The sequence below is a fragment of the Gorilla gorilla genome, chromosome 4 (assembly GCF_029281585.2).
Source record: "Gorilla gorilla gorilla isolate KB3781 chromosome 4, NHGRI_mGorGor1-v2.1_pri, whole genome shotgun sequence".
Classification (NCBI taxonomy): Eukaryota; Metazoa; Chordata; class Mammalia; order Primates; family Hominidae; genus Gorilla; species Gorilla gorilla.
The window spans coordinates 135,469,979-135,487,199 of NC_073228.2; the positions used below are offsets into that span (position 1 = coordinate 135,469,979).

At 41.7% G+C, this 17,221-nt stretch overlaps 1 protein-coding gene across 11 annotated transcripts in view; it reads right to left on the reverse strand.

Moving 5' to 3' along the window:
* Positions 1–17,221, reverse strand: part of RAPGEF6 (Rap guanine nucleotide exchange factor 6) — a 212,071-nt gene that overhangs the window by 155,899 nt on the left and 38,951 nt on the right. For 10 of the 11 annotated variants that reach the window (XM_031010808.3, XM_055386558.2, XM_031010805.3 and 7 more), the window contains one exon: positions 13,313–13,396. The exons of the other annotated variant lie outside the window; for it this stretch is intronic. In XM_031010808.3, coding sequence (XP_030866668.1) covers positions 13,313–13,396 — 84 coding nt within the window. The remainder of the gene's footprint in view (positions 1–13,312; positions 13,397–17,221) is intronic. 11 annotated transcript variants of the gene reach the window in all.

The window sequence follows — 17,221 nt, forward strand, 5'->3', positions numbered from 1 at the left end:
AGAGCTGATTGGTCCGTTTTGACAGGGTGCTGATTGGTGCGTTTACAATCCCTGAGCTAGACAGAGTGCTGACTGGTGCATTTACAATCCTCTAGCTAGACACAAAAGTTCTCCAAGTCCCCACTACATTAGCTAGACACAGAGCACTGATTGGTGCATTTACAAACCTTGAGCTAGACACAGGGTGCTGACTGGTGCATTTACAATCCTTTAGCTAGAAACAAAAGTTCTCCAAGTCCCCACTAGATTAGCTAGACACAGAGCACTGACTGGTGCATTTACAAACCTTTAGCTAGACACAGAGTGCTGAATGGTGCATTTAGAATCCTTTAGCTAGACATAAAAGTTCTCCACGTCCCCACTAGATTAGCTAGATACAGAGTGCTGATTGGCGCATATACAATCCCTGAGCTAGACACAGAGTGCTGATTGGTGCATTTACAATCCTCTAGCTAGACATAAAAGTTCTCCAAGACCCCACCCGACTCAGGAGCCCAGCTGGCTTCGCCTAGTGGACCCAGCACCAGGGCCGCAGGCAGAGCTGCTTGCCAGTCCCAAGCTGTGCGCCTGCACTCCTCAGCCCTTGGGTGGTCGATGGGACCAGGCGCCGCAGAGCAGGGGGTGGCACCCATTGGGGAGGCTCGGGCCGCGTGGGAGCCCACTGTGGGGGGGGCTCGGGCATGGCGGGCTGCAGGTCCCAAGCTCTGCCCCATGGAGAGGCAGCTGAGGCCTGGTGAGAATTCGAGCGTGGCGTGGGCAGGCCAGCAGTGCTGGGGGAACCGGCGCCTCCTCCACAGCTGCTGGCACGGGTGTTAAGACCCTTACTGCCCAGGGCTGGCAGCACCAGCCGGTCACTCCGAGTGTGGGGCCCACCAAGCCCACGCCCACCCAGAACTCGCGCTGGCCGCGTGAGCGCTGAGCGCAGCCCCTGTTCCTGCCCACCCCTCTCCCTCCACAGCTCCCTACAAGCAGAGGAAGCCGGCTCCAGCCTCAGCCAGCCCTGAGAGGGGCTCCCACAGTGCAGCGGCGGGCTGAAGGGCTCCTCAAGCATGGCCAGAGCAGACGCCGAGGCCGAGGAGGTGGTGAGAGCGAGAGAGGGCCGCCAGCACGTTGTCACCTCTCACGGTGAATAGCAGTGAAAGGTTATTCACAGACACTATGTGTTTTCTCATACACCATGAGAACAGAACCTCTCCCTCTACGCAGTTGCAACATCAGTTCCCATTACAACCTCTAATGGCTGCTGCCCTTGCTGGATCTCTAGGATTTGGGGTGCAGGACTCCTCTTGCAGTACACCCTCTCACCTTTTCACTTTACATTTCCAGTTCTGACTGACACAAGGTCTCTTCTTTTTATGTGCCTCTTCCACCCACATGTGCCTACCCGCCAACTGGAAGGGCACATGTACTCTAGTCTTCCTTACCCCCAAAAATGGAAGGGCACATGTACTCTAGTCTTTCTTACCCCCAAAATCCAGCTTGCAGATGGGAATGAACAACTGCCTGTCTCCCTCATGACACCAACACGACAAAAAGAGTCATCCCAGTAATCCCTTTACTTGTGGGTCTAGGACTTTCTGCCTCCACTACTAGACTTGGAACTGGAATAGTGAAAGGAGCCGGGCACATTCCTCAGCCCCAGGCTCAAAACAAACAAGCCCAGTACAAACACATCCCATCCTCCCATCCCACCACATATCGCCATATATCTCTCAAACTTCCTGAGCCCAGTACAAACACCACCAGGAAAGTCTCCGATAAGGGGACAGCCGTTCAAAGTTTTACTGAAAGAGCGGGAACCAAAAGAATTCCTTTGTTCCCCTGTAACTTTCAGGCTATAAAAAGCAAACACTCGCATTGTTCAGGGCCCTCTTGTATGCTGTGGAATGGAGGGACCAGGTTCGAACTTGTAGTAAAGATCCTTGCCGCTTGGCTTTGACTCTGGACTCTGGTGGTCTTCTTTGGGGAACTAACGGTCTGGGCATAACAACAGCAGGCATCTCAACCTCTGTCACAACATTCCGCAGCCTCTCCAATGACTTCTCTGCTAGCATTACAGATATATCACAAACTTTATCTGTCCTCCAAGCTCAGGTTGACTCTTTAGCTGCAGCTGTCCTCTAGAACCGCCAAGGCCTTGATTTACTCACTGCTGAAAAAGGAGGACTCTGTATATTTCTTAATGAAAAGTGTTGTTTTTACTTAAATTAATCTGGCTTGGTATATAACATCAAAAAACTCAAAGACAGAGCTCAAAAACTCACTAATCAGGCAACTAATTACACTGGACCCACCTGGCTACTCTCTAACTGAGTATCCTGGCTTCTTCCAATTGTTAGTCCTCTAATACCTATCTTCCTCCTTCTCTTCTTACTCAGGCCTTGGGTCTTCCAATTAATCTCTCAATTCCTACGAAACTGCATCCAGGCTATCACTAATCACTATACACAACAAATGCTGCTTTTAACTCTACAATATCACCCCTTACCCCAACATCTTACTTCAGTCTAATCTCTCCCACTTAGGTTCCCGCGCTGCCCCTAATCCAGCTCAAAGCAGCCCTGAGAAACCTCACCCATCACCCCTCCATACCGCCCCCAAAATTTTCACCCCAAGTTTTCACTACTCTTTTTCATTTTATTTCTTCATTATCAACATAAAAAGACAGGAATGTAAGGTCCTCTGAGCTGGGCACACCATGGTCAAGTCATGGTGACATTCCCCCAGTCCTTGTGATAATGTACTTGGTGATATTCCCCATCCTTGCAAATGTACTTTGCTAACATTCCTCCCTGCCCTTGTGAATGTACTTTGTAACATTCCTCCCCACCAACCCTTGTGACAATACACCCTCCCTGCCCTTGTGAAAGTATGTTGCTTTGTAACATCCTCCCCACCCTTGTGAATGTATTTTGTAACATCCTCCCAGCCCTTGAGAATGTACTTTGTAATATCCATCCCGTCCGCAAAAAATTGCTCCTAACTCCACCACCTATCCCAAACCTATAAGAACCAATGATAATCCCACCACCCTTCACTGACTCCTTTCCCAGACTCAGCCTACCTGCATCCAAGTGAATAAACAGCCTTGTTGCTCACACTAAGCCTGCTCAGATGGTCTCTTATATGGATGCAGGTAACACATACCACCTGATTTCATGATTTATTATAAAGCTACAGTAATCAGGATAATGTAGTATGGTATCAAGATAGAAAAATAAGTGAAACAAAAAGTTGGGAAATATACCCACAAATACACCATCAATTAAATTCTAATAAAGGTGCAAAGGCAATCCAGAAGAGAAAAAATATTTTCATCAACAAATGGTGCTGGAACAATTGAGGATGCACAGGCAAAAAGATAAAATTAGATCCACACCTCATATCATATACAAACATTGGTTTAAATAGATCACACACCTAAACAGATCATAGCAAAAGCTAAAACTGTAAAACTTCCAGAAAAAAAAATTAAGAAAATTATTTGCAACCTTGGGTTAATAGCAGATTTTACATATAACCCCCAAAACATAGTCCATTCAGGGAAAAAAATGATAAACTTAACATCAAAATTAAGTACTTCTGCTCTTTGAAACACAATTAAGAGGGAAAATACAATGCACAGATAGGGAGAAAATATTTGCAAATTATATCCCTGTTAAAGGAATTACATATAGCGTACAAGAACTTTTGAAGCACATATAGAACTTCTGAAGCACAAAATAAGAATTTTATTATCAAAAATGGGTCAAAGGCTCAGAGACACTTCATAAAAGATATGAACTCTCATAGACTGCCGGTGAGAATGTAAAATGATACAACTTTGGAGAAGAGTAAGGCACTTTCTTAAAGGTTAAACATGCATCGACCATATAACTTATTGCTAGGTATTTTTCAAAATATATGAAAGTATGTATTCACATAAACACGTACAAAATCTAGCCATCTACTCCTACATATTATGCAGAGAGATGAAAGTATATGACCATATACCTTGTACACAAATGTCCATAACGACATTCTTTGCAAAATAGTCAATAACAGGCAACAACTCAAATGTCCATCAGCAGTTGAATGCTAAACAAATAGTGGAACATCCATATAAACTAACAATAAAATCCTAAACCCCAATCAACTAAATGGACCCCCTCTTGGCCAGGGGCACCCCAGAGAAACCTTGAAAACTGAGTTCCCAGCCATGATGGGAAGGGAGGTCAGACATGCCTTGTTATATCCCCTCCATTGTGAAGTTTAGACACAACTTATGAGTATTAATTGTTTTTTTAAAACAGAGATCATAAGACTGACAAAACAGACCCTTTGTGGCAATAAGATGCCAAATTATAAATAAGACCTAAGGCCATGCATGGCAAGGATTAAGTCACACCTGCAGACCAACAATGTCACTGAACAGGTCATTTTATTGTAACTGACTTGGACATAGCATTCTTAACTTAAACATTCCTTTGTGCTGATTCCAAATTTTCGACAGAGCCTTACTCCTTTAACCAATTAAGGTTCTCTGGATCCACCTATAATCTATAACCCCCTACTTCAAGACATCCTGCCTTTTTGGGCTGAACTAATTGTATCCCTTCCACATACTGATTTGTGTCTTTGCCTCTTAACTCCTGCCTCCCTGAAATATATAAAACCAAACTGTAGCCCAACCACCTTAGGGCCACTTACTCAAGGCTTCCTGAATTTGTCTTTTCCCCTGGCCATGGTTATTCATACTGGCTCAGAATAAATCTCTTTAAAATATTTTAAAGAGTTTGGTTTTCCAGTTAACATCCATGAGAGAACACTGCATTAAGAAGAAATGAAATATTGATACACATAACACGGATAAACCTCAAAATAATTTTACTGAGTGCAAGAAGCTGAATGAGAAAAGAGTACATACTGTATGTTTCACCTTACACAAAAATTTTATAACATGTAAACTAATCTACATTGACGAAAAATGAGTAATGGCTTGGGACCAAGGAAGGGAGCAGGGAACTATGAGAGGGAAAGTTTACAAAGTGGCATGAGGAAACTTTTTCTAGTGATAGAGCTTATTATCTTTGTAATACTGGTGGTTTTACATGTGTTTATATATGCCAAAGCTTATCAAACTGTATACTGTAAATCGTGCTGTTCAGTGTATGTCAGTTATACTTCAATAAAATTTTAAAAATAAATAAAAATGCAAGTCAAATTAATGGGATAAAATGGTTAACAGACAGCTTGCATCCTGGATGTAGAAAGATTCTTATAGAATAATAATGAAACTGCCTCTGCAAAAGTTATAACCATAAGAAAATTATGACAGTGAAAGAGATCTGATCTAACCAATACCCATCTTGCCTTTAATCTCTAAACTGCCCTCAATCATTCCTTGGCCCCGGCCACCCTAACTTTAGGAAACATTTATAGTTTAAATGATAACTAAACTGCTTTTGTAAAGCTAATGAAAGAAAGACCACCAGATTACAAGGATGAGGAGCTGAATTCTGCTAAGCTGTAGACATAAATGATTACCAGTTATTATTCCAAAAGTCACAAGATTTGCAACTCCCTCAATTACTCCTGCAAGTAACAGTGCTATTGCAGAATTTGAGATTGGCCTATTGAGATGTCTTTTCAGGTTTTTAGCATTTCTGATGATTCATCAGTGGCCACCAGGACCCACAGACCTCCAGCTGACCAGTCCTGTGGCTTCACCCAGAATCCAGATTCCCTGGCCCACCAAACTATCCTTAAAAAATCCTAACCTCCAAATTTTGGGAGAGATGAATTTGAGTAATAACTCCGTCTCCCACAGGGCGTGGCCAGCCTTGTGTCAATTAAACTCTTTATTACAATGCCATGGTCTCAGTGAATTGGTTTTGTCTGTACAGGTGGGCAGGAAGAATCCACTGGACAGTTACAGTAATAACAGGAGTTTAACAACAGGCACACAAAATTTAAGGGATACTTTATTAAAGAAAAAACAGAAAGCAATGGCCAATAAGCATAAGGGCATAAGGAAAAGTGTTCAACATCATTATTCATCAAAAACATGAAAATTAAAACTGGCACACACATATGTGGATATTTGATTTACATAAAAGGTGGCACTAAATGAGTTAGAAAAGGACATCTAGGTATCCCTATGGAAAACGACGCAACATTATACCATACCCAAAACTCAATTCCAGGTAGACTACAGATTTAACTGTGAAAGGAAAACAAGAAAAGTTCTAGAAAATAAGAAAAAAAAAACTATACATATATATCTCCATGGCCTTGTGAAAGCAAAGTATCTTGAGCCTCCCAAATCACTAAGCTAAAGGGAAAAGTCAAGCTGGAAACTGCTTAGGGCAAAGCTGCCTCCCATTCTATTCAAAGTCACCACTCTGCTCACTGAGATAAATGCATACCTGATTGCCTCCTTTGGAGGGGCTAATCAGAAACTCAAAAAAAAAAAAAAAAAATGCAACCAGCTGGGCACAGTGGCTCACACCTGTAATCCCAGCATTTTGGGAGGCCGAGGTGGATGGATCACCTGAGGTCACGAGTTCGAGACTAGCCTGGCCAAGATGGTGAAACCCCGTCTCTACTAAAAATATAAAAATTAGCTGGGTGTGGTGGCGGGCACCTGTAATCCCAGCTACTGGGGAGGCTGAGGCAGGAGAACAGCTTGAACCCATGAGGTGGAGGGTGCAGTGAGCCGAGATCGCGCCATTGCACCCCAGCCTGGGCGGCAAGAGCGAAACTCCGTCCCAAAAAAACAAACAAAAAAAGCAACCATTTGTCTCTTATCTACCTATGACCTGGAAGCCCCCTCTCTGTTTCAAGTAGTCCTGCCTTTCCAGACTGAACCAATGCTGATCTTACATATGTTGATTGAAGTCTTATGTCTCCCTAAAATGTATAAAACAAAATTGTGCTCTGACCACCTTGAGCACATGTCATGAGGACCTCCTGAGGCTGTGTCACAGGCACACGTCCTCAGCCCTGGCAAAATAAACTTTCTAAATGAACTGAGACCTGTCTCAGATTTTGGGGGTTCACAACCTCAGAAACAGGAAAGACAAATTTTTCCACATTAGAATTAAGAGCTCATGTTCATCCAAAGACATTACTAACAGAATGAATGCGACAATGAATAAGACAGAGTGGGGAAAAGTATTTCCAACAAAAATAACCAAGCAAGGTTTCTTATTCAGAATATATAAAAAATTTCTACATCTCAAAAACAAAAAGACAACTTATTAGGAAAATGAGGAACAGACCTGAGAAGTCACTTTACAAAAAAGGTCATTCTAGGCTGGGTATGGAGGCTTAAGCCTCTAATCCCAGCACTTTGGGAAGCCAAGGCAGGTGGATCACTTGAGGCCAGCAGTGGTGAAACCCTGTCTCTACTAAAAATACAAAATTTAGTTGGGCGTGGTTTAGTTTAGTCACGCACCTGTGGTCCCATCTACTTGGGAGGCTGAGGCAGGAGAATTGCTTGAACCTGGGAGGTGGAGGTTGCAGTGGGCCAAAATTGTGCCACTGCACTCCAGCCTGGGTGACAAAGTAAGACTCTATCTTAAAAAAAAAAAAGTCATTCTAATGAAAATGTATTCATCGGCAGTCATTAAAATGCAAATCAAAACTATAAAATTGAAAAGAATGACTGAAATTAAGCAGCCAAAAACTTTAAAGTAAAAAGACTTGCATTACTAAGTGTTGGTTAGAATGTGGAACAATGGGAACTCTCACACCACTGGTGGGTGTGTAAATTAGTGCATCAATTTGGAATGCAACTTGGAATTAACAAAGCTTAATGTAGGCACACCCTGTTGAGACAGTCAAGTGTAAAGGGGTTCCCAGAAAAATTCTAACTGGCCTGCCCACTGGGAGAAGCACACACAGGGGTGGAGTCACAGAAGTCTGTGCCCTTTGCTGTGAGGAAGAGCCTGGCCCCTCCTCTTCCTGCATGGTACCTGGGATTCAATCTGCCAGGCAGGAAGCATACTAGCAGAAACTGATTTTGCAGAGAATTCTTGTTTCCCCTTTTTCCTTTTTGCCCAATAGATTCCATTATTCTCATCCTTCAAAGTGTCTGTGAGCCTAGTATTTCATGGCTGTGTAACAAGACCCGGCTCTTAGCTGAACTAAAAGGAAGTACTACAACACTGTGAGCCAACAATTCCTTGTTAAGTATATACAACAGAAATGTATCCACATGTGCATCTAATATACAAAAATGTTCAAAGCTGCATTACTTATAATAGCCCTCAACTAAGGTGTACATATCCACAGGCCAAAACTCTTCAGAGATACAAGACTGATTAAAATTCAGGAAACCGGTGTTGAGGAAAAGTAAGAGAGTACATTTAAGAAAAGGCATGGAAGCTGCTTCTAGGTAATGACAATGTTCAATTTCTTGATATGGGTAGTGATTAGACAAACATTCAATGTGTAGTAACTCACTAACATGTAGATTTATGTTATCTGCGCTTTTCCCCATATTATATTTCACAATAAAAGAGCTAAAACTAGAGAGTTGTTGGAACTCAGAAAACAATACTCCAAAATATGGTGCTTTGGCACGGTGAGTTCTTTAAAGGATATTGAAACAACTCAAAGGCAAAGTCTCTGACCTTCTCTTGCCCCTCTTTCTCCCTCAAAGTGAGTAACAGAAACCTCTTTCCCAAGGTGAGTCATAGAAAGTAGAACTCCTCTTCCCCAAAGGAAGCCATAAAACCTAGAAATGTTACTCTCCTTTCTCCCTTGAAAACCCTCATTCCAGAGGGGTCCTGCCCCCTACCTGGAAGGAAGGAATGCTACATAGGCCAAGAAAAATCTGGAAAGGCCTTGCTGGGTTTGCTCCCTCAGTCTGTTTAGAGTAAAGATCTTAGGTCCACAAGGAATTTCCTTATGGACAAATCATGAGGGAGCAATGTAGCTTTTTTTTTTTTTTTATTTTTGTAGCTATCTTATTTAGGAATAAAATGGGAGGCAGTTTTGCTTGATGCTGTTCCCAGCTTGACTTTTCTCTTTGACTTAGTGATTTGGGGGTCCTGAGATTTATTTTCCTCTCATAAACTCATTCACACAATTTTTGCTTCCCCTCACAACAACTCTAAGCTCTGCTGGTTTGGAGGCTTAGTGTACAAAAGAGTATTGCTTCTACCAGTAAACACAACAATGGTTCCACTGAACTAGAGACTTCTACCTAGTCATTAAACCAACAGGCAGCAAAAGAGGTTAGTCCACTGGCCCACGTGACTGATTCCAATTAGCAGAGGAAAAATGGGTTACTGCACAAAATGTAGGCAAGAAAGACTACATCTGGAACTTAGGCCATTCTCTTATGCTCCTGTTAGTATTGCCATGCCCACTATTAAAGATTAATGGGGCCAGGTGCGGTGGCTCACACTGTAGGGTGGCTCACACTGTAATCCCAGCACTTTGGGAGGCCAACGCAGGTGGATCACTTGAGGTCAGGAGGTCGAGACCAGCCTGGCCAACATGGTGAAACCTCATCTCTACTAAGAATACAAAAATTAGCCAGATGTGGTGGCGCACACCTACAGTCCTAGCTACTTGGGATGCTGAAGCAGAGGGATCACTCGAACCTGGGAGGCAGAGGTTGAGGTGAGCCGAGACTGAGCCACCGCACTCCAGCCTGGGCAACAGAGTGAGACTCCATCTTAAAAAACAACAACAATAACAACAACAACAACAACAACAACAATAAAGATTGATGGAAAACAGCCAGGTGAGGTGGCTCACACCTGTAATCCTAGCACTCTGGGAGGCCAAGGGAGGCAGATCACTTGAGGTCAGGAGTTTGAGACCAGCCTGGCCAACATGGTACCCTGTCTCCACAAAAAGTATAAAAATTAGCCGGGCATGGTGGTGCATGCCTGTAATCCCAGCTACTTGGGAGACTGAGACAGGAGAATTGCCAGAACCCGGGAGGCAGAGATTGCAGTGTATTGGGATCACATCACTGCATTCCAACCTGGGTGACAGAGTGAGACTCTGTCTTAAAAAAAAAAAAAGGTTAATGAAAAACTACAGCAACTAAGAAAAAGGCAGGATAGTTGAAGACACATCAAAATTAAAGTTTTGTTCCTATCACAAAGTAAAGGACACAGAACAGCTGAAGTTTTAGTTAAGGCAAGAAATACTGAATGGGTAGTGAAAGACAGAGATATGAACTATAGCCTTGTGTCCCATTGTAGAAACAAAGACTGTAGTAAGTAGCTTTTTGCATTTTCTCTTTGCTTACTATATATATGGTATAAGATATTGAAGATAAACTTTATAAGGTAGTCTTTAGTTAACAGAATATTCAGAGGCACTATGACAGATTACATACAAATATAGCTAGCAATGATTGTTGTTGTGTGTCTCCTTATTTGGGGGAGAGGGTAAGAACTTCATTTGTATAAAGGATAGTTTTGTCTTGTTACGTAGACACAGACTGTTGAATGGAATTTCAAGTGTGTTTAGAAGCATTCATGAGGAAGCTGAGCAGCCAGGGGAGTGGACTGTGACAGTTATTTACTGCCTCTCCAAACATACTGGCTCTCAGCTTCAAATCTACCCTTTATTGCCATACTTTGTGATAAGGATGAGAATTGTGTAAATGTTCTCCTTTGCTAGCTGAAAATGTTACAGTTTTGTCAGCAGAGGGTGCTAGAGTAACACTGCAGTAAGAAAGTCTTTCCTCTGCAATTGGAGGGCTTCTGTTTCCTGTCCCCAGCTTCAGGGGCCATCTGCATCCTGGTAAGGGGGGTCTCCTACGTGCCACTCCTGGTCAGCAGTTCCCTTCCCCTTCCTGCCAGCCTTGACCGGACAACTGTGGACCAGCTCTGTCCCAGAGCAACCCAGTGAATGTCTCTGCTATTTATTGGGCTGCAACTAACATTCTTCAACCAAGTCTCAACTCTAGTCGTGAGGAAGGGGTCTGTCTCCCTTTCAAGTTTGTTTTGTCCTTGGGAACTCGCCCTCAGCTGTAGGGTATTCTGCTTTATCCTTCTTAGTAGCTAATCCCTTGAACTAGTTTAATTTTAAAATTAAACTTTACCTGCTCAGGCCAGGTGCAGTGGCTCATGTCTGTAATCACAGCACTGTAATGCCCAAGGCGGGCAGATCACTTGAGGTCAGGAGCCTGAGACCAGTCTAGCCAACATGGTGAAACCCTGTCTTTACTAAAAATACAAAAATTAGCTGGGCGTGGTGGCACACACCTGTAATCCCAGCTATTCGGAAGGCTGAGGCAGGAGAATTGCTTGAACCCAGAAGGCGCAGGTTGCAGTGAGCCAAGATCGTGCCACTGCCCTCCAGCCTGGGCAACAGCGACTCTGTCTCAAATTTAAAAAATCATAATAATAAAAAAATCAAACTTCACTTGTTCCAATTACGGTATGGTTTCTGTATTCTGACTGAAGAAGCCAAAAATTACTTGATGCTTAATATATGCTAAGCATTATTCCAGGTAGTTTATTTGTTATAGTAACTCACAAATCCTAAAAATGAACCTACAATAGCCTATTATAAATCTTTCACACAAAAGATACAAATTCCCTAATCAGTATTATTCTTTAGAAGATTAAACTTCCATAATCATGTTTCCTGTGAAGTTTATGATTACATTAATGCATACCATGATTTTTCTAAAATCTCAAACATTCTGATTATTTACTTAAAAAGATAAACTTCACTGTCTTGATCACAAACTAGTAGTGAATTACTGCAGTTGATTAAGGGCTATTAAAAGTCCTCATAACAAAGATCTTGACCATTCAGAACAGCAGGAGTGTTCAACAGAAAAATACTAATAATCTTAAAATCTAACCATAGGCAATATCAATCCAGCATATTCAGTTCTCAGGGACTAACAATACAAATTCATTAATGTGAGTTTCACAAATACAGGGAAAAGGAACAATGGCCAAAAAGCTCAAAAAAACCAAGCACTACTATATATTTATAAATACAGTCAACTATATGTGTTATTCAACTGGTCAATTAGCACATTTCATTTAACCAAAGGCCAATGATGTAAAGTTTCAGGAGTCAAGGCATGACTTCTAAAATGATATTTAAATTGAGATGTCCCATATCCTGATATCTATGTTAAATAGTTATGCCACTAAATTAACTACAATTGGAAGTCTTACTTTAAAAGCCTAGAAATTTCTTCTCAACATTATGGGAAAAAAGTCACCAAAAATTACATTTTTATGTCACTAAAGCATACGTTGAGGCCCTAAAATCTTAATAATTACTAACAGAATTCCACAACTGACCTTCTTTCTACCACCCTTCTCTTTTACCTAATAGATTACTTCTAACAGCCAGGTACTGTTCTAAGAGCTTTATGTAGAGTAAGTCATTTATTTCTCAGAACTAGCTTATGCTATGAAAGAGGTTGTATTATTATGCTCATTTTACAAATGAGCAAAGTAAGGCACAAAGAAATTAAGTAATCTGCCCAAGAAATAGTAGAGCAGATATGAACTCATGAAGTCTGGCTCCAGAGTGTGAACCCTTATAGACTTCTGTTGAGAGCATTTGTAGTAGTTTCCTAACACCTCATGACAATACTTAAGTAGGTACCATTATTATTCCCATTTGTCAGCCAAGAAAACTAAAATTTGTCCAAAGTCACATAACTAGTGATGGAATCAGAATTTTAATCTAGTTGATTTACTCCAAAAACCAATTTCTTAACTATTATATCACCTCTCTACACCCAATAATAGCAATGAATCAAAAACCAATTAGATAAATCAGATCAAATCGTGCATAAAACTAATTTTTTTTTCTTTGGAGATGGAGTTTCGCTCTTGTTGCCCAGGCTGGAGTGTAATGGCGTGGTCTCAGCTCACAGCAACCTCCACCTCCCAGGTTCAAGCGAGTCTCCTGCCTCAGCCTCCTGAGTAGCTGGAATTACAGGTATGCGCCACCACACCTAGCTAATTTTGTATTTTAATAGAGACGGGGTTTCTCCACGTTGGTCAGACTAGTCTCGAACTCCCGACCTCAGGTGATCCGCCCGCATCAGTCTCCCAAAGTGCTGGGATTACAGGTGTGAGCCACCGTGCCCAGCCCCATAAAACTAATTTTCAGACAGGAAGAAGATATCATGTCATGGTATAAGCTTACAGATTATACCCTCAGAAATAACAAAAGATTAACTGATTCCTGCCAAGTATTTCCAATGGTGCCAACAAGCAACGACATTTAAAAGATGTATCACTTACTGAAAGAAAATATACATCCTATACAAAATAGTTTAACATTAACTTTGCCTGCCATATAGCAAATGTAAACGTACCTGCAAGGAGGCAAGACCATGCAGCCTTTCACAAGCACAGATCCAGAAAGCAGGATATACCAACATCTGGCAATCGTTTCTGAACTGTTTAAATAAATAAGTAAATAAATGAGCAAAACAACACACATGTTCATATGTATATGAATTCAATATGAAATATATTCTGATAATAGTACAAATAATTAAAAATTAAGTAACACTACCTGGAAATTTGGAATATTTTGCCTGTTGCCTAAGGTTTTATACAGACCACGTTTATGTGAAATAAAAGTATAATCACTATCTTAAGATACATACTATAAAACACCAATACTTAAAGTGAATAAAGTATTTTAGAAATACATTTTAGCAAAAAACAACAATCATTGTTTATACTGTTCCTTGAAATAAATTTCAGTTTAATTAAAGCTTTAAAGCTAAGAAAGCAATTAAGAAACATGTTTCCTAGAAAAAAAAGAAAACAGAAGAATTATATCACACTTGTAGAAGAAAATAACATTTAATTCTGAAGTATATTAGCACATACAAGTTAAAACTTGAATACAACAAAAAGATGAACAGAAAATAATTTTCAAATGTGATACGATTAAAGATAATACCTGTAATAGGTATCAGTACTCACAGAAATGCATTACTATTTCAAGTAGTAAATGAACAGAAGATTAAAACAGACAATTCTTAACAGCTACACAGAACACAGAGTCACTAGTAAACAGAAAATGCAAATGAAAACAACTCTAAAATACTAACCAAATCCACGTATAGTATCCATTTTACAGGGGCTGTGATAAAAATTTATTCACTGCTTACTAATACTGCAAATCAAAATCACCAAAACCCTTTTTCCAAATCAATATAGGAATCTTCACCACAAGCCACAAGGATGTCATAACTTTTAGCTCCACAATGTTATCCCAAGGAATTTACCACAGAGAAATCATTCTTATTCTTCACAACAAAGTTTCAGATGAAGTTTTTCTCACTGCCTATGTTTTCTAATTTTGCTATAATTATATGTGCAATAATAGAAATACAAATTATTAGTAATAGTGGGGCACTGCTACAAAGATACCTGAAAATGTAGAAGTGACTTTGGAACTGGGTAACGGGCAGAGGCTGGAATGGTTTGGAGGACTCAGAAAAAGACAGAAAAGATGTGGAAAAGTTTGGAACTTCCTAGAGACTTGTTGAATGCTTTTGACCAAAATGCTGATAAGTGATATAAACAATGAAGTCCAGGCTGAGGTGATCTCAGATGGAGATGAGGAACTTACTGGAAACTGGAGTAAAGGTCACTCTTGCTATGCTTTAGCAATGAGACTGGTGGCATTTTGCCCCTGCCCTACAGATCTATGGAACTTAGAACTTGAGACATGATTTAGGGTATCTGGGAGAAGAAATTTCTAAGCAGCAAAGCATTCAAGAGGTGATCTGATTGCTTCTAAAAGTGTACGTTCATATGCATGAACAAAGAGATTATCTGAAACTGGAACTTATATTTTAAAGGGAAGCAGAGCATAAAAGTTTAGAAAATTTGCAGCCTGATAATGTGGTAGAAAAGAAAAACCCATTCTCTGGGGAGAAATTCAAGCCCGCTGCAGAAATGTGCACAAAAGGAGCCAAATGTTAATAGCCAACACAATGGAGAAAATGTTTCCAGGGCATTTCAGAGTCTTTCAAGGCAGCCCCTCCTATCACAGGCCCAGAGGCCAACCAAAAATGATTCCTGGGCTGGGCCCAGGACCCTGCTACTCTGTGTAGCCTCAGGACATGGTACCCTGCATCCCAGCTGCTCCAGCTCCATCCGGGGGCAGATTTACCGCATGCTGTTCTCATGATAGTGAGCTCTCACAAGATTTGCTAGTTTAAAACTGTGTGGCCAAAAGGGGCCAACAGTATAGCTCAAGCCATTGAATCAGAGGCTGCAAGCCTCAAGCCTTGGCGGCTTCCACATGGTGTTGGGCCTGCGGGTACGCAGAGGTCAAAAGTTGAGGTTTGGGAATCTCTGCCCAGATTTCAGAGGATGTATGGAAATGCCTGGATATCCAGGAAGAAGTCTGCTGCAGAGGCAGAGCCCTCATGGAGAACCTCCAGTAGGGCAGTGCAGAGGGAAAATGTGGGGTTGGAGCCCCCACACAGAGTCCCCACTGGGGCACTATCTAGTGGAGCTGCGAAAAGGGGGCCATTGTCCTTCAGACCCCAGAATGGTAGAACCACAGTTTGCACTAGGAGCCTAGAAAAGCCACAGGCACTCAACGCCAGCCCATGAAAGTAGCCACAGGGGCTGTACCCTGCAGAGCCACAGGGGCAGAGCTGCTCAAGGCCTTGGGAGCCCACCACTTACCTCAGGATGCCCTGGATGTGAGACATGGAGTCAATGGAGATTATTTGGAAGCTTTAAGATTCAATGACTGCCCTGCTGGATTTCGGACTAGCATGGGACCTGTAGCTCCTTTATTTTGGCCAATTTCTACCATTTGGAACAGGAGCATTTACCCCATGCCTGTACCTCCATTGTATTTTGGAAGTAACTAACTTGTTTTTGATTTTACAGGCTCACAGGTGGAAGGGACTTCCCATGTCTCAGATGAGACTTTGGACTTGGACTTTTAAGTTAATGCTGGATTGAGTTAAGACTTTGGGGGACTGCTGGGAAGGCATGATTGGTTTTCAAATGTGAGAAGGACATGAGATTTGGGAGGGGCCAGTGGTGGAATAATATGGTTTGGCTCTATGTCCCCACTCAAATCTCATGTTGAATTGTAATCCTCATGTGTCAGGGGAGGGACCTGGTGGGAGGCAACTGGATCATGGGGACAGATTTTCCCCCATGCTGTTCTCATGACAGTGAGTTCCACAAGATCTGATGGTTTAAGTGTGGCATTTCCCCCCATCGCATTCTCTCTCTGTCTCCTGCTCCACCGTGGTAAGGAGTGCTTGTTTCCCCTTCACCTTCTGCTGTGATTGTAAGTTTCCTAAGACCTCCCACTCATGCTTCCCGTGAAGCCTGTGGAACTGTGAGTAAATTAAACCTCTTTTCTTCACAAATTACCCAGTCTCAGGTAGTTCTTTATGACAGCGTGAGAATGGAGTAATACAGAGACCAAAGTTAATTTGCTATCAGCTTATAATAGTGCATTATAACAAGACTCTTTATGCTAGCTCTATAGTAAACATAAAGTAAGTACAGCAGATACACAAAGGAGAAAGAGAAAGGAAACAAAGTATAGCACCACAGTGAGCCACAAAACCACAGAGGTGAACAAGAGAGAAAGAAGGCTACAGAAAAAAAAACCTATAAAACAACCAGAAAACCATTAACACAAAGGCAGGAATAAATCCTTACCTATAAATAACAGCCTTGAATGTAACTGGGTAAGCTCCTCCAATTAAAAGATATAGAATGGCTGAATGGATAATAAAACCCAAATGTATGCTGCGTATAACAGACTCACCTCACTGTTAAAGACAAACACAGATTGAAAGTTAAGGGACAGAGGTTGGGTGCAGTGGCTTATGCCTGTAATCCTAGCACTTTGGGAGGCTGAGACAGGCAGATCACTTGAGGTCAGGAGTTCAAGACCAGCCTGGCCAACATGGCGAAACCCTGTCTCTACTAAAAAATACAAAAATTAGCTGGGTGTGGTGGTACGCGCCTGTAATACCAGCTACTTGGGAGGTTGAAGCACAAGAATCGCTTGAACACAGGAGGCGGAGGGTGCAGTGAGCCAAGGTCGCACCACTGTGCTCCACCCTGGGGAGCAGTGCAAGACTCCATCATATAAAAAAAAAAAAAAAAAAGTTAAAGGATAGAAAAAGACATCCATGCAAATGAAAACCCAAAGCAAACAGGAGTAGCCATGCTTACTTTAAGTCAAAAACTGTAAAAAGAGACAGAAAAGGTGATTA